This window comes from Balearica regulorum, chromosome 5 (genome assembly GCF_011004875.1).
Source record: "Balearica regulorum gibbericeps isolate bBalReg1 chromosome 5, bBalReg1.pri, whole genome shotgun sequence".
Lineage (NCBI taxonomy): Eukaryota > Metazoa > Chordata > Aves > Gruiformes > Gruidae > Balearica > Balearica regulorum.
Window position 1 is genome coordinate 25,715,535 of NC_046188.1, and position 17,562 is coordinate 25,733,096.

The 17,562-nt window shown below is 46.5% G+C and overlaps 1 protein-coding gene across 5 annotated transcripts in view; it reads right to left on the reverse strand.

Annotated features, from left to right (window-relative positions):
• Positions 1-3,923: 3,923 nt before the first annotated feature.
• The window catches only part of IFT43 (intraflagellar transport 43), a 46,058-nt gene continuing 32,419 nt past the window's right edge, over positions 3,924-17,562 (reverse strand). For 3 of the 5 annotated variants that reach the window (XM_075753843.1, XM_075753840.1, XM_075753844.1), the window contains exons 6-9: positions 6,999-7,071; positions 5,521-5,596; positions 5,106-5,168; positions 3,928-4,279 (exon numbers count right to left, since the gene is read on the reverse strand). In XM_075753843.1, coding sequence (XP_075609958.1) covers positions 4,169-4,279; positions 5,106-5,168; positions 5,521-5,596; positions 6,999-7,071 — 323 coding nt within the window. In that variant the 3' untranslated portion in view covers positions 3,928-4,168. Of the gene's footprint in view, positions 4,280-5,105; positions 5,169-5,520; positions 5,597-6,998; positions 7,072-17,562 lie in introns of all 5 variants that reach the window. The other 2 variants (XM_075753839.1, XM_075753842.1) reach the window with 2 other exon arrangements.

Here is a 17,562-nt window from a genome sequence, read left to right on the forward strand (position 1 = left end):
AGCAAGCAAGACACAAGACTGCCTACATTGAATTATCATCTTCAAATTGAAGATGGAACACTCACCAGGTTTATGAAAGCCATGTTTCAATCAGGCACTTGAGGTTCCTTGTTTCTAACCCTGATTCTGCCACAGATTTGCTGTGTGGCCCTGGGCACACCACTGCACCTTGCTTTACCCCTGTGATACAGGTGTGTGGAGAGCAACAAGGGATACTTGCTCTATTCCTTGGCTAGGCACAGCCCGGAGGGCTGATCCGAGTTCCTGGAAGCCAGGTGCACTGTTCTGAGAACTGCTCTCACTTCTCACCTCACCTCAGGATCAATCAGAGCTACACCTTTGCAGGCTACAGGAAAAAAATGACACCCGCCATTTCTTCCTTTGCATGCTCTTTCCATGGGACTTTTCAGAAATGCAGGTTCCTGGGGCAGCTTTGTCATAGCCAATACACACCAGTGCATCACCACGAGCCAAGAGCTGGCCTAGGCACGCAAAAGCACCTCATCGTTGCGTTTTAGCAAGGAGACTAACAGGAGCAGGTTCTCCTCTGACAGCACTGGGACCTGAGAGAGGAGAAACAACAGGTCTCAGTCACCTTCCCAGCACTGCAACCAAAACATGACTGTGAAAGGAAGGTGGGTGGGAACAGCTTGCTGGAGGAAGGCCAGGAGCCAGACACCTCCCCTCCTCCAGCTGGGGAAGGATTGAAAAGACATAGAAACAAGTCTCAGTCTATTAAGTTTATTGAAGGAAATTAAAGAGACAACTTGATCACAGTATGCATAAATACTGAAGCAAGGAGAAAATACCTGACAGCACAGCTTAACTGGGAAGGTGAAAGCATAAGCAGGCTTAGGGAACAGAAGATGAAACTCAAAAATTAAGTCTAGAAATAAAGCAGATTTTGAACCATAAGGGCAATTATCTATTAGAAAAACTAACCAGGGAAGACTTTCAAACATACTGTCTGCCTTTCTAAAAGACAGGCAAAGCTCAACTACATCTCACTGGACTCTGCCATGGCCTGTATTATAGCAGGTCAGACCAAATGATCGAAGCCATCTCTTCCCACCTTAAAATAGATGAGGCTGTGATTTTTTTCAAGCCTTACTCTCAAACTCTATCCAGGTATTTGCTGGGCTCCCAAAGGCCCAGAGTGGGCACAGGCTGGGCCCACACACACTTGTCCTCACCCCAGAGCATCCCTGCCCAGGGTCCCAAGCCAGAGCAGGATAGCCAACAGCACCCAGAACCAAGCACACACTTCTGGGAGATTTTATGCAGCTTTAAAGCAGCTCCTCCAGCATAATGTGACCACAGCTCATCAGCAAAGGCCTCATTCAACTCCCACTATGCTTTTCTTGTGCTCTGTTCTTTCCTGGCTCTCCACCAGCACCTGTTCTGGCCTCGCTCCTCTCCAAATTTTATGCATACTCTGTTCCCAAATCATTCAGCCTCCCTGCTCCTCTTGCCCCTACCCTGCCTCTCCCACAAACTCTGCTCTTGCTGCTGGCCCCCTCCTCCCCACACCCTGCCTCAAATGGTCCTCCCCAAGCCCTCATCCATTCCTACCTCTCACCATCTCCAGGTGGATCTCCAGGGTCTGATGTCCCTCCTGCTCTTATTTCCAGCGGTGCTTTAATCTTCCTCTTGACTCCTGAAGGGCCTCTGTGACCTCTGAGGGGCTGAGCATCACTGTACAGCCCAGCTCCACTTCTCATACCTCCCTGCTGGGAGAGCAGCCAGACAGGAGCGCTCTGCCCACCCAGGATGATCAGAGCAGCTCTTGGAGGCAGAAGATGGCTCTGCGAGCCTTCATGGAGACAACCCAGGATTGTTGGTGCAGCGCACAGCTGCTAAGGAGCCATAGGCTTGGTATGACTCCTGCCCAGAGCACTCAGTAGCTACAGTCCTAACTACTGTTTAATTATCCACTCTAACTGCTCCACGTGGCCAGCAACGCCACTTCCCCAAGCTCCTAAAGAAAACGCAATACATAATATACCATGTATCACACACCATACCTAGGAAGCTAGGCAACCAGAAACATTGGATTCATAGTTCACCCACTCTTGTGCCTCAGGCCTGGGCATTTTCAGCTTTTGTGGTCATTGAAAACTGGCCAATTTGCACTGGGTGACTTCGTGGTTTTATGAAGTAACTCAAAAGTGCAAGGCCTTTGATGCTTTGCAACACTGACTGAAGGGAGAAATGCGGCCTCACCTCTCAGCCTCCCCTTCTCTCTGCTCATGTTGTTTTCCTGCCCTTCTCAACAAAGCAGAGGCAAGCGCAGCATCGTAGTAGGAAGACAGTTACTGCGCTGGCAGGGACATGGTGCACAGACCCAAGTTTCAGTGGGGGTACTGGCAGCCTGTTTTGGGCTGCTCCTGCAACCACCAAAGCTTGTCCTCATTCTCAGGACACAGAAAGTTACGTTCGCTTCATGCTTCAGAGAGGCTTGACTCTCACTGGAAGCAGACACCACTGAATAATGTGATACCAGGCAAGCAGTTTATAGGAGCAGCGTGGATTAGAACCTCAGATCAAGCAAAAGAGAGAGAACCCACACTAGATGGTCCTACAGTCTGCAGTTGAGAGTGCCTCTGCCTTCTCCGCAACCTTTGAGGGATGAACTGAGCAAATCCATGTCCCATCCCCTCCTCCCTTTAGCATTCTCTTCCCCTCACACTGGCTTGTTGGGTTTGTCTGATTTACTAAACTACTTTAGTTTGCTGAATTATTTTTTTCCTGGGATGTAGGAAGCATTCTAAATTCTCTTTGGCCAAGCACCATAGGTGTGACAGAAAAGTAAGATACTAGCTCAGCTGGGAAGTTTCTGTTCAAAACAGGTTGCTCTACTCAAAGACTTCAGGGTTATCTTCCATACACTGGTGTCCCAAGCTTCTGTCTCACCTAGTTTTCTAGTTATAGGGTGGATCTCTTGATTGTAAAAAGCTTAGTGGCTCCTTGAGACAGATGAGCCTCCTCTTCTTTGGGTGGCCCCAGACTGGGACCCAATTGCTTCTCTCTTGTTGGTAGAATTGTTTGGCCTATCAACTTTGATCTGAAATTTTGAAGAGTACCAAATTCACAGCGAGTTATTTGACCTGTCCTGCTGTCAGTACAAGAGTGGGAATGCAGTGCTCTATTAGACTGACCAAACAAGCCACAAAAAGCAGCACAGCAAGCCTTCCTCCCAGCACCTGCATCGCCCCCCCCCAGAAGTACATAGTAAGATTCTCCGGTGGGACAAGGCTTTGAAGGACATTAGCTTAGAAGTAATGTTACTGTTTCCTGCAACTAATGACCACGGTTCTATGGGGACAGGGCATTAACAGCTAAATGGATTTTTCTTTAGGTGACAATAAGAGTGGGTTGCTTGGTTCCAAGGAGACACCCACCAGGGAGTTACCTTGTTTCAGAACAGCAGGCTCCATTCTTTCACATGTGTGGAATAAACAGTATTTTCTTTGCAAACTACCTATTGCCTGAAGCTATCTCCATTCAGGCTGTGATCTCATCTGATTGCAAAAGCTAAGCAGGGTTAGGCCTGGTCAGAACTTAGCCGGGACACCTCAAGGGAAAAAAGAGGTGCTGTAAGAAGTGGCGTTGGCAGTTTAATGGGTGATGCTGCTTCCTCTGAGTCAATATAGATGTAATATTCCAGGAAAGAGGTTAAATTAGCAGGGGATGGCTGGAGGCTGCTGGATAAAATGTAAAAACAGGTATTCTGACAACTTGTGGCATCTGTTGTGAAGACAATGATAATCTTGATGTCCTAGGCAAACAAATCCTATCAGACTAAGCTTCTCTGATAGCCATCAGTGAAAACCACACTCCATTGTAAGATGGTCCACCCCAGAGAGGCTGCATTTCGGTAGAGGAAAGATTGACTGTTACAGTTATCTGTAAAGGTGCTAGTGAGATGGAAGTGACTGTTCATAAGTAAGTATTTTATTGTGTTGAGAATTCTTAATCTCTTTTGAGAACAAAGATTCTTATTACAAAATACCCAACATTTCTCCCAAGCCAGTTTTCCTATGAAGCAAGGTCCTATTTATTTTCATGTCTAAAATAAATTCTCAAATACAAACAAGTGAATAAAAAAATTAAAGTGCTAAACTATTTACAGGGGATGCATGCATGAGATGTCTGGTGCGCCAGTGCTCTAGGGCAGACTGAGGTGGTCCTCTCTCTCAGACTGTCCCAGGTCCCACTCAGTCACTAGTTCTGAGGACACCTCTGTGAAGAGATGGTCCCAATCCCAGCTGACATCATCCTACCAAGAGGAAAAAGACAAACATGCTGGAATGTTACTGGTGACACCCAAAGGTCTCTGAACAATGCCAAACATTCAAGATGAACAGCAAAGACAGAAACTAAATGGCAACTGTTCCTGCCAGGGAAGTCCCAGATTCACTTGGCTGGAACAGGAATCCTAGCCAGAATGAAATGTGAATCCCTGCAACATTTTAAAGATTTTGACAGAATTTTTCATTCCAAAATTCCATAAAGGACAGACTTTTGGTACTTGTTAATCTTAGATATTCCCAGGCAGGGTGTAAAGAGGAGCCATAAAAATCTTCCACCCTTCTCCACTTCTGCTGAAGCATCTGCAATTCTGAGCTGCAGAAATCCTTTGTTGCAAGTCCTGAGCTCCTGCCTTCCCAGTTGTATTGAGGTTGTTCTGTCCTGCTTTAACACATCCCTCTGCCGAAACCCCAAATGCTTTCTGCCTTTGTCCCTCCATACCACCCTGCAGAACTACCTGGAGCTCAGGGTGGCTACCAAAAGACAATACACAGAGCACTGTTTCTGCAGGATCTGTGACAGTGCTGGGCACTTCACATTTTCCTTACTAGCTCTTTCATACTGGAGGGGGCAAATCATAGTGATGCCATAATCTCCCACAGAGAAAGTTCTATATATCTTTAAAATAATCTGCTGGGGAAATCAGACCTCCATCCTCTTGGACAAGCTCACTTTCACAGGCTCTTCCTCATCATTCTTCTCCACCCCACTGACAAAGGCTTACTTTCCAAGTATAGCCTGAGACACATAAGAAGCTTTTGCCTTGTTGGTGTTCCCACAAAAGAAAGACTCACCTCTCGTAGTTCATGCTCTGGAGCCAAAACTTTGGTAAGAAGCTTCAGGTCAACCTCTCCATCCTACAAACACACACAGTCACAGTCTTACAGACAGTAAGAAAGAGGACACCATCATTACACCAGGCAGGCCTTGCCAGAGGTAGGCACAATGTTTGCCTCATAAGGTGCTTATACATTGTTCAGGACAACAGCAGGAGCCTCATCTGAGCAGCAGATACCATACCCACGCTATTTACAGACACAAACAAGTATGAAAGCCACACTGCAAAGAAGAACAGACTTGAAAGCAGACCGGAAGTTGTTCGGATGATAGGGCTGTGTATTTTGTGCAGCTAAGAATCACTGTGGAGGATGATGGGAGCATGGAAGGAGAGGGAGTCACACCGGTCACCCTACAGCAACATCTACTTACCAGAGTCTGAAAGGCAGCATACTTCATAAGATCTTTGTCCAGGTCATGGTAGGTCAACACTCGGTTTACCTGCACACTGCAACCAGAAAGGGTCAAAGAACAAGGCTGGGTAAGTGTGGAAGCACTGATGATAGATTGTCATCAATCGGAATCTGGTGACACCTATCTCAAGCGTCCACATCATGCACGTGGACTCTGGAGAGGGGTATCCCCAGACAGAAGCAAATCTCATTCAGCAAATGAGCAGTCATTGACAAATCTGCATGCCAGGTTGTGCACATGCATAAAAATAGGATGTGGAGTGACCACAGACTCCCTCAGAGAAGCCAGCATGCCAGAGAGAAGATCCACAGACTACCTGCAAGGGCCAGAAAGGAAAGAGAAACATAGTGAACATTGGAACAGCCCCAGCAGGCTCTGAGAGCCCCACCACACAAGTTACAGAATAGCAGGGACCTTGTGATTTCCATGCCTGAGCTGAGTCACAGCTATCAAATACAAGTTCTTAAAATGTAGCCTCCAAAGAGAAACACAGGGCAGGGGTGGTAAAACACTGTTGAGACATGCTTCCCTTCGCAGGTGATATAATACTATAGAAAAGACCTATATTAATTTCTGTTTGTGTTCGTCCATGAAAATAACTTGTCTTTTCTATTGCAGGGAGACTATGGATACAGGAAGAACACATGCGATTATTAAAAAAAAAAAAAAGATAAAACAAAGCCATCAACTGTAGTGAGAGACAAAGTAATTTAAATTTTTCTACTATAAAGTGTCATTTATTTTTGTTAAAAACTATTTAATTACAATACCAACTGCATACTTGTGACAGAGGCATCTGCGGTCAGGAGTAAGCTATCTCACCCCTCCAAATAAGGGTCAATAGAAATCCCAGTCTGTGATCTTGGCAATAGGCCCAACAGGGCAGAGAAAACTTTGCTGATACATTTAAGATAAACCCCCCCAAACCTTCATTTTCTAAAACTTGCTGGTCTCCCTTGAGCTAACCCCAAGACTATTCTGATAACACCTTCAAACAACAAGGCTGTACTTTGCAAATTAACTAGGCACTTGAGTAGGAAGGATATGCTGTGGAGGGCAAAGCAGCCTATGCCTGGCAAAATCAAAGTGTGTGTGATAATACGTGTGTACTGGAGGCATTTGAGGTTATACAGGCAACCTTAAATTAAGCAATTCCTAGCTTTTGAGAGTTTGATTTTGCAACATCAAACATGCTACTCTAATGTAGTTTTTGTATACAGAGAGAGAATATGCAGTAATTGCTTTCTCTGCATAATAGGAAACAAGAAGTTTACACTGTTCAGCTTGGAGTCCCACTGCCACAATACAGAGCATCAAATCCTGCTGAATGGCACTGCCACTAACGTCCAGAGAGCTCGAGATAAGATGGAGTTTAATTTCACCGGCCATTTCGCACTGCTCATGAGAGCCTCAAGAACACCTGGCAGTGCTCTTACCTGGGGGGAGCTGCCACTTGCATGGCCAGATCTTCCTCCTGGACCTCCTCCAAGTCAGGGATCACGGGAATGTCTGCAACAAGAGAAAGCAGCAGCAGTAAGTGGGGAGTGCTATGCTCTCCTCTTGCTAGAGACAAAGGTTCCCTTGCTTCATAGATATGAAACAGCCTGTTTCTTATTAGAGGAACTCACAAGAGAGTTATTTAGCAATGATTAAAAATACATTGTTTAACATTAAAACAAGGCAATAAAGCTTTGAAGCTTGGGGTCAAAAGAAATCTTCCAAGAGGAGCAGATTTGGGCCGGGTAGGACTCCATAGCCATGGACCATGCATTTGAACACAACTTTGAAGCTGAAAGCAGCTGGCTGCACTAAACCCCACTGCCTACTTACCATCATCCTAAGACTGGCAAGAATTTCCTTCTTATGAGAGGTGTTATCATTTGCTCAGCTCAGCCACCAGTCACCCAGACTCTGTTAGAAATAAAATGTGGGGCAGAAACAGAGAGAAGCCATGTAAAACTACATGCTGAAGGAGCTGCTGGCTGGGTCTCAGACTGTGCAGAAGCCTGTGAGCTTCCCAATAGCTGAGGAAGAAAGTGCTGGTGGTCTAGCAGATACAAAGGCTAGGGAAGATGTACCTAGCTGTTATGTCATAAACCTTTTCATGACTTCCAGCGTGACTCTGGAATGGCTGATGTCTGGGTCACTGGGTATTCCCAGCACAAGGATTACGGCTACTCCACCTAAAAAGGATGCTAGAGACAAAAGAACGGAAGAGAAGAGGAAGAACTGAATCCTGCTAAAGAGCAAGGCTCTGAGAGGACTACATGCTTTTTTGACAAAGTCCTGTAAACAGCTGGTGACAGAGAGCAAAAACAGACAGAGGAAGAGGTAACTGGAGGCGCAAAGCAGAGTACACCAGCACAGAGCTCCTTTAAAGATTCAAGGCTACAAAGGCTCTCCAGAAACCCCAAGCCTTCAGACCACAGAGAAGCTGGTGGTTCAGCTCTGGGAAATGGTTTCAGTCACACAGTGTGCGGACGCTGGAGCAAGCGGGCTGCTCCCTGCTCTGTCAGCAGTGTGGCCATGCTACTGCTGGATGGCAGCAGGCATCTGGGCCTGGCTTTGCCCCGTTTTGTAGTCCAGGCTGAGATGAATATTCAGGAGCTGGAGAGACATCCCCACCTGTGGCGCTCAGGGCTCTGGGCAGGGTCTTCCTGAAAAGCCCCTTGTCTGGCTGCCTGTCAGAGCTTCGCAGGCTCTCAGCTGCCCTCCCCTGTTGAACGTCCACCGTGCATCCCCCCAGCTCGCCGGCCGGCAGAGCAGGAGCCAGCCCTCGCCCAGCTGCAGCAGGACACGGGTCAGCCCGGGCCTTGGCGCAGTGGCCGTTCGGAGCTGGCCACACAGTGGGATTTCTCACTAATTGGCTGCCTGGCGGAAGGCTGAGCAGGACAGGGGCTGCTGCGAGAGCCTGGCCACAGCGAAAGGCAGTGACAGCTTGGCCGGCCTCAGCAGAGCTGTGCCTTCTAGCTCCCCAGCCACCCAAGGAGCAGGTGCCTGCAGAGCAGCTCTCCGACTACAGCAAACTTCCCAAAGACATTTAAAGGGAAACTGCAGCAACAGGCCCCCAGGCCGTCCCTTAGACAGAGGCAGCGTACGCAACAAATGCGTCACCAGTGCATGGTTGGGCATTTGGGGCAGATCTGTCCCCCCTCTGCCTGTAGGAATAATACACAGAAGAAGCTGCTACCCCGCTGGCTCTTCCCTGCTGCCAGCTCTTGGTAAAACTTGTAGCAAAATGCAGTCACGGGACAAAAGCATGTCCATGGACAGACAGACTGACCTGTGGATGCAGCTGGTAAAACTTGCTCAGTGGTAATGTGGGAGAAAGTCCCCGTATATAAGCAACAAATACTAAGGAGGGAACAGACTGGTGAGAGGAGCCCAAGGGGAGGACTGAAGCACCGTGCAGAGGTGCCCTGTTATGTCCACGCAAATGAGCACAGGAATAAGAAACAGTCTAATTTCTCTTGAGCTAATTTATCCTTTTCAGCAGGAGACAGTGAATGCTGCTCAGCAAACACAACTAAATGAAGAACTACCCAGGAACAGAGCTGCCCTTGCCCACGGAGCAGCATTCCCTGTAGCATAAGGTCAGATCCTTATTCTCTCTTGACAGCAGAAATGTGGAAGGTGTTTGCAGCAAACTGAATTTTTTCACTTGCTGCTCATTTTGGCAACTGTTTCTGGGGTCTCTTCCTGGTTCTCTTTAGCTTTTGTTGATCTCTTTTTGCACTAGAGAAAACTGTAATCTTAGGGCCCAGATCAGTGATGCGCCTTCCATTTTGCAGGTTCCCAAAGAGTCCTGGATTTGCCAGTCCTGGTTTTATCTCATTGCCATTGAATTCCATGGAGACATTCCCAAACCCCATGCGCTACCTCTACTCTGTATTAGCAAAATCCAGTCAATCACATAGAAATTCCTTCCAAAAGAAATTCAAAGCTCCAATGTTTTATAGACACTTTGAAAACATTTCAGACAGAATAGCTAGAAACGCTCTGGGGGCTCCTGCCAGCCTCTCCAACAAAGGCCAGCACATGCTTGTTCTTGCAAACTGCAGGTGATTTTGTCCATTTCCAGGCAGAAGCAATGCCCTTTAGGACTGTCAGAGACTGACAGGAAACAGAACAAAAATGTCACAAATTATAAGAAAATATCAGCTCCCCAGGCTAACTACTATCAGTGGCAAATCAGCCCTGAAATATTTGGGTCTTTATTTCACTTGTTACTCCTAATTTCCTCTTCCCTCCGCCAATTCCCATGGTGCCACCTCTCTAGAATCCCTCTCCCTTTTCTCTCCGTACAGTTTGCAAAGTGTCTCAGTTCTCACTTTCTCACCAAGGAGTCAACCTTTCCCCTCATGCAGTCTCCAGCTCCCTAATTGCTTTTGTTGCTCTTCTTGGGACTCACATCTTTTTTTCCAGTAAGCTCTGGTAACACAGCCAAGTCATGGCACTGTGTCAGCTGCAGGGGGAAGAACATGGGCTGCAAGAGTGTAGGCATATGCTTTATTTTTAATACTGCCATTAGCTGCAGTAAGGTTACTTACATATAACATTAGTATATGCAGAAACATTCACAGGACCACGTCCTTCCAGTCTCGCACTGCGGCACTCATAGAGCTTTTTCCAACAACAAGGTTATGTTACAAACCCACGCTCTGTGTACTTTGTTCCGGTTTTTCCCTCCTGTTCAGTGTGAGGGTTTCAGATCATTTTCCATCGCACTGATAAGCCTGTGGTTTTGGTACAAAATCTTGACACATACTTTACTGTCCAGGCTTTCATACCTCAATTCAGTGCCCAGGTAGGTAAACTTTAGAAATGGCTGCACAATGTACCTATGTGCTAAGGAGTTGCCTGTGTGCAAAAGGAAACACCTTCACAGATACCGGGTCACTGCAACAAAGTGAACAAATGGCCTGTGCATTACAAAAAGAAAATGTTTTGCAGCTGAGAAGAAGGGGTAGCTTCAAAACCTGGAAACAAAAAGTGATTCTCTGCAAGTCTAACTCTCGGGTTTTGTGGTTTTGGGGGGAGGGAGAAGGTTGCATTACTCAGCTGCATTTTGGAGGAGAAAGCAGCTTCCATATTCTTTAATATCAACCAATTTTAATCAAAACTGTAGGCAAATCTCAGAAGCAACATGAAAAATCTTACAGCTTCAGCTGTTGTTCTTCCACTTTCCTGCAGACTTTGAAATCAGAACAAATGGATACGATAGTAAGAAACATTAAAATAAAAGTTGAGTTACTGGTAAAAAAATTTAAAAAGGGCAACAAATTGAGGACAAACCATCTTACTGACCTTGGTCTCCTAGCTGGCCTCTGAACACTGTGCTGCAATGTACTGTTGCCTATGCCACCTTCCTCAACCACTCTCCCCCAGACAGAACTCCTCTGAATCTCCATTTCATACAGCAGATAACATTCCCAGAGTGCTCCAAAAAATGATACTCGCTCTCCTCCTGAGAGTGAGTATACTGCTTTCATTTTAGCTGAAGGGACAACAGGTAGCCACACAGGTCAAGTAGTGTTTCACAAACAGAAAAAATGAGAGTATGCAACAGAAGACAGAAAGGGGAACACACTCAGTGCATGCAGTGACCTTAAAGAGGAATGGATGAGACTTCTCTTTACAGCTCAAAATGACTAGGAACAGAGTAACACAAAGCCTTTCCCCATGGATTTCTCAGCCCATAAAGAAACAAGATACTGGCTTTAGAAAGTGCTCATAGTAGAAATATGAAAAACCAAGTGAGCATCAAATGCCAGATGACCAGTGCAAACTCCCCTCCATCTTCCAGATGATGGTGAACAAGAGTGAACAAGGAATGAAACCAAAATGAGCATATTCATGCAGAAGTTCTGGTGGGTAGAAGACACCAGCACCAAATGTTGGCTAAGCAAGGGAGTTATACTGACCAAACTGTTTGTCTCAGAACATCTAAGTCCCAGCATATAAGTACAAATAGTATTTTTATTAAAATAGCTGGATTGAGGTAGGTCTTACAAAAAAAGAGCTTCATGGCTAAGTTATGGCAAGACACCAATAGAATAAGGTAGAAGCATGTGTACAGATAGCAGGAGGAAAAGATGGAGAGGGAAGACTGAGGGTGACCCACACTACATATAGATAGCCAAACAATAAGCAAGGAACAGCAACTTTTTAAGTCATAAACGTAAGAGAACTTTATGCGTTCATATGAGAGTACATGCAGTAACCATCACCTTTTTTATCTGTTAGCAAATAACTCACTGACAGCTGAGGAAGACAACCACAGAAAGCAAGAGGTGAAAGAACCTACACCACCTTAATACCTAGTTGCTCCTGCAAGTTGGTGAGTTGCACTTCCCTTCCCAGCCACAGCTGATTTTTAGTTTAGTAGCAACACCTGCAGGCTGGGTCCCTTAAAATCCTGCAAGCTCACAGTAAGATATGGTCCTAGCCCCAAAGTTCTCTGTTAGATACAAGGCAGCATGTAAGTGGGGACAGACAGAATCTGTTCAAGGTCAAGCAATAAATCAGTGGCAGAGCTGGATCTAGAAACCAAAATCCAGGTTAGGCCTGCAGTTAGTCAGTAGTGTGGTTGCCACGGTTTCCCTGAGCTGCTTTCAGAGTCTCCCAAGCCAATGCCCTCACACCCAAAAAATTGACTCCATCTCGCATAGTCTGATTCGCTTCCCCCAACTGGGTGAGCACTTCAAAGACCAGTTCAGAATGGACAGTCTTGCAGTGGGACCATGCTGCCCTCCAAGAGAACACAAAGAGGGTAGTGGCTTCTGGAGCTGGCAGTCCCCTGCCACTAAGCAGGCATTAGACTGAAACTAACTTTAGTTTAAGTTGCTGGTTCATAAAATATAAAACTGAAATAATTACAGTATCTCTGCTGCTGCAAAACTTTGTTTTACTGAATGCTGTTACCTTCTGCACCACGTTTGGGGAATTTTAAACAGGCAAATGGAAGAAGGTCTGATTGAAGATGAAGTTAAGTGAAAGAAATTGGTCTCATTTAGCACATGACAGGATTCATCTGTGTTCCCAAGTCCACTGAGGTAGCATCATGGGCGTTTCATATTCATGAGCTGCTGCGACACTGTGTCCCCTCATTTACAAAGCACCGTGTTCAGCAAATTCTGTCCCTGTGGACACTCCGTGCATTTCATGGTCTTGTCAGAGAGACATCAAACACTTCAGTAACCAAATACCAGAAAATGGCTTTAATTAGCGCATCTCAATGCAATAAATAATTTTTCTCTCCAAGTGGAAAAATGGAGAATTAAAAAAAAGCAAAGAAAAAAGTGGAAAGCAACAGGCAAAAAAAAAATCTTCAAAAAAACATGAGGAACAAGGGACACAGACAGCTTCTGCTGAACACACAAACAAGCTTGAAGCCTCTTGGAAGCTTTCTCAGGAGAGCAGCAGGCAAATAGAGAGAATAAAGAACACTTCTTTGGATGCTTGGACATTAATTTCATAGGGATGCCTTTCCCTGACTGAAATTGCCCTACTAGTAGGCCAATATGGAACAGCGCACATGCCTGATCAGCCAGCAGGGAGATGAAAACAACAGAGTGAAAAGCAGGCAGTACCACAGCTACTAGGGCACTGCCTTAATAGCTGAGACAAGCAGAAGATAACCTGAGTGTCCTGTGTCCCAAAGCACCCTTTGAGAAAAGAATGGTAACAGCCACAACTGGCCAAGCTGATGGGAAACGTCACACAGTGAGTGGGTGCCAGAGGATTCATAGGATCTAGGGAAAGTCATGCAGTAGATTCAGTACTGACCCTCCAGCCTTGCCTTAAAAGATTATGCATTTGCCTTGCATCAGACAAAACAATTTTTTCTTCAGCCACCAAGCTCTGATGATACTGTCAGCTAGATGGATGACTCCTGGGAGGACAGGTGGTCTGTGAGACACTGTACTTGCTTCAACAGTGTTGTGCTTTTCATAGACTGCTTGGTGTGGCATGGCTTCTTCCCCTCCTAAGAGCTTGCTGGGGACAAGCATCGGGCATATTTGCTACTTCCCAGGGCTGCTACTGACACAAAACTTCTGCCCAGTTTCATCCCCTGGGAAGTGTGAAGAGAGACAGGGAACAGAACAGCCCTGTCAGGTGAGTCACTGGGCTCAGTGCAGGGCTTCAACAGACAGTAATACGTGGCTTGTATTGTGCAAGAAGTAAGAGGAGACACTGATGGTTTTAAAGATGAGGAATCTCTTAATGCATAGGTTTGTTCACCAGCAGCAGAAGACACGAGAGACTGGAGGCCAGGCTCAGGACCTGGAGTCCACCATATTCCTGAGGTTATCAGCATTTAGAGTGGTAACACACCTCCTAGTCTTACCAACAACCCCCTGACAGAGCACTATGCCTGCCCTTCTTTTCAGTAACATCTGTTTTCCTCTTTTCAAAGGCTGTTCCCTGTTCCTTTGCAGTATTCCCCTGCTGAAACATGCTCAGAAGGTGGTGGGGCAGCAGATGAGAAGGCATGAGGTGCCCAGGGAGGGTCTGGTGAACTCAGAAATGCAAAACCCTCCTCTACAATGCTGGAGATGAGTGATTTTGCATTAGAGCATTGCTGTGGCAGGGAAAGCAGCTTCTCAGGATGCTCCTGTGGAAGTATGTTCAGGAGCAGGCGTGTCTGATTCTATTTCATCCTCTTCATGTTACACTGGAAAAACAAGACAAACTACATTTCTTTTATGCTAAATCCTTAGGTTTTTTATTTTTTCTTATATATATTTATTAAAAAATGCCTCTTTGATCGGCAGCACCCCATGACACTTCCACATCCAGCAACTCCTCAGAAGCCTCCCTCCCTTCCACACAAGGCCACCGCTGCTGACAGCCAGCTGGGTTTGATCAGAGCCACTCAGAATCGGATTTTCATAAGACAGATGAGGAATCTTACTGCTACTCTCTCTCATATCAGATGAGAAACTGAGGGGGAGGGGGGGAACGGGTCCTGAGGGAACGACACTACAATCCAGGGCTACGCGGTTCTCTCTCTGTCCCTCCACTGCTGCAATTTTCAAAGGAGTTTGCCTCAGGCAGTTTTAAATGATGGTGTCTCAATTCTGTAATCATCTTTCAAGAGCTTTTTCTTAAAGGGTATTTTAGGTAAACCTAGTCTGTCAACTACACTTATGAACTCAGCCATCACAGACCCAATATGACTGTGTATCTACCATATCGCAGAATTTAGTGATGGAAGATGCTTACCCAGACCATCATTTTCAGCCCCCAACAAGCTACGTGTGCTCCCTTGCAGTTAAGCTGCGCCCTGCCCCTGGGCCAGTGGTCTGCTGTTTCAAATAGAACTTCAGACTTAACCCTTGGGACATATTCTCTGCTCCCCTCTGCCCACTGTGGTTGTCAAGAGGGAGCTTTCCTTGAACACCAGAGGCTCTAGATCACAATGCCAGCAGTCACTAGAGGAGTTCAAAACTGGCCTGGACCAACAGCTCAGTGCAAACCATCAAGTTAGGCTGAGTCTGCCCTTCACTGACCTTGGGCGGAGACTCAGGGGAGCAGCCAAGGGGAGGACTGTGGTGTGATGACAGAGCCACACACAAAGTCATAGTGCAGAATCCCAGAAACTCAGCAGTCACTGTCGCTCCCTGCCCCAGGCCCCTCTCTCTTCAGTCCATTCACACCACTTCAAAAACACCATGTTTTTCACTCCATCTCCATTTCACTGATGCTCAGAACTTTTTGTCCATTTAGCTCTCCCGAAACCGCTCCACCACTGCCTCCTGAGCGTATGAAGTACCCACTGGCCATCTCCCTGACTGTTCCTGCAAATTCTCCCTTTTTTACCCTCATGTTTAGCCAATGCATCTGTCCTTGCAGCTCATGGCCCCTAGAATCCACCAGCCCTTGGTGTGTTCTGTAAAAACAGCAGCTCACCAGAGAAGCAACTGGCAAACTTTATCAGGAATTATAGAGCCAACAATGACCCACAGTGCACTCTATTCTCAGCCCTGTTTGGAGCAATTTCATCATTGGTGCATATTCACATGCAGCTCAGGAGATGTTTGATATTTTATGGCTGTGAATTCCAGGTGTTGGATATCCTGTGAGGGCTGTCTCCCACCTGACGGACATCAGTCCCCAGAAGGATGTGGGGACCATGGCATATGGCTGCTTCCTACTCTGTTGTGCACAGAGCCTGGACTCCCATCCTGTTCAAATGCAAAGGAGCTGCTGGCACATGCCAGAAGGGTAAGAAGTCCTAGAGATTTGACGTTGTATAGAGAGGTCTAATCATCAGCTCTGCTTCCTTGAGGAGGCTTCCCAGCAGGCAAGCAGGGGTTTTGCCTTGAGGGCACAGATCCAGCGACTGTCTCCGGGCAGCTTTCCTCACCTGCAGATCAGGTGTGGGTTGTCTGTGTGGCATAGTCAGGCTTTCATTTCATTCAGCTGTCTCATTCACACAATCTGCTTTAAAATAACAAGCTGCTGTTCCTGCAGGCAGAGAATCACACATCACATCCCAACCCTCCAAGAAAAGCCCTGTTCTAGGAGCTATGCATCTGAAGGGTAACAGAAAGCAGGGGGGAAGGGACTTTTGAACATGGGGCAATAGTCTATGGGAGAAGGATAACTGGGAGAGAGAAGATGACCTAAGCTAACAAGCCCCTGTAGAGTGCTAGAAAAATCCCAGGGCAGTGTAGTGAGGAGACAGGCAACTGTCTCTTGGGGGAGTGCAACTCAGCAGTGCGGAACTGGTGGACGAGAAAGGAACAACAAAGAAACAACAAACTTTTAGCCAAAAGGATGAAGCAATTTGCTGGGGGGGGGGGGATGCCAGCATTTCTCACCCCAACAGGAAAGAGCCCTTTGTAGCTGCATGGCAGAAAGAGACACACAAGCAGAGTAAAACCAAATGAAATACCCGAGCAAAGTCAAAGCAGAGACTCTACTGAAGAAAGGAGCAAAGGGAGGGGAAAGCCCTTAAACATTAACTTGGTTGTTCTGTCTTCCCTCCCACCTCATAACAAAGAATAGTCTGCGCTTGGGAGATGCTCTTGGCTGCTACAGAAAAGGAAGCAATACTCTGCAGGTAGCACTTTTTAAATTCCACTGATAGTCTCACATCTCCCATCTCATGCAGTTTCTCTGCCATACAGAGCTCAGTCACTGCTGCCCATTTCCCCTGTTGACATGGACAGAAAATTGAGCAATTACCCTTAAACTCCTCTCTCTCAGATTGCCCAGATTGCTACATACACAGCATTAAGCCCCCAATTGCCCCTGGCCAAAAGTAACTCAATGAGGTTGTCCTTTAGGAATTAAACACTTCTGTGTTGCTTGTGAAGGTTTATTATTCCTCAAGTTGTGATGTATTAAATCCTGCTAAAGCAGGTTTCCCACCATGCAGAGGAGCTGGGCTCCCCCCATGGCAAGGTTCAGCTGGACACACATCCACCTGGCAAAGGCATGTTAGCCATTTGCTGTGCCTGTGTACTAGCATGTACCAGCGTGTGTTCAGGAGGATGGGCACTAAGCTCACAGCGGGTGCTGTAGGAAACCCCCAGGATCCATCAAATAGACTCTCCAGAGCTATTTCTAGAGGGACACTGCACTTTTTCAAAACAATCTTTCCAGCCTGGAGCTTTACAGGAGCAAATGGTGCTTTTAGTCAAACACAAGTCTTTGCTTTCCTATAACTCAAAACTGGCTCCTCTTTAAAGTGGCTCTCTTGTCCTGGACTAGCCTCTGTGAAGAAGAAATACGGATTAGAGAAAATGAATGCTGAGCATGAGCTGAGCCAAGGTACTTCACTGCTACTATTTCAATGGTTTGTGTCACGCAGTATGGATGACTTGCACCTTCTGGGTTTCCATGTGCAGCTGTAAGGGATGGCTGGAATTGCAGATAGTTCCATGCATGTCTCTGTTCCACCCACTTACAATCTCCCATATTACTTCAGTCTTTCCACACAGCCTGAGAAGTGACTGTCCTCTCCCAAACTCCCATGGAGATGAGGAA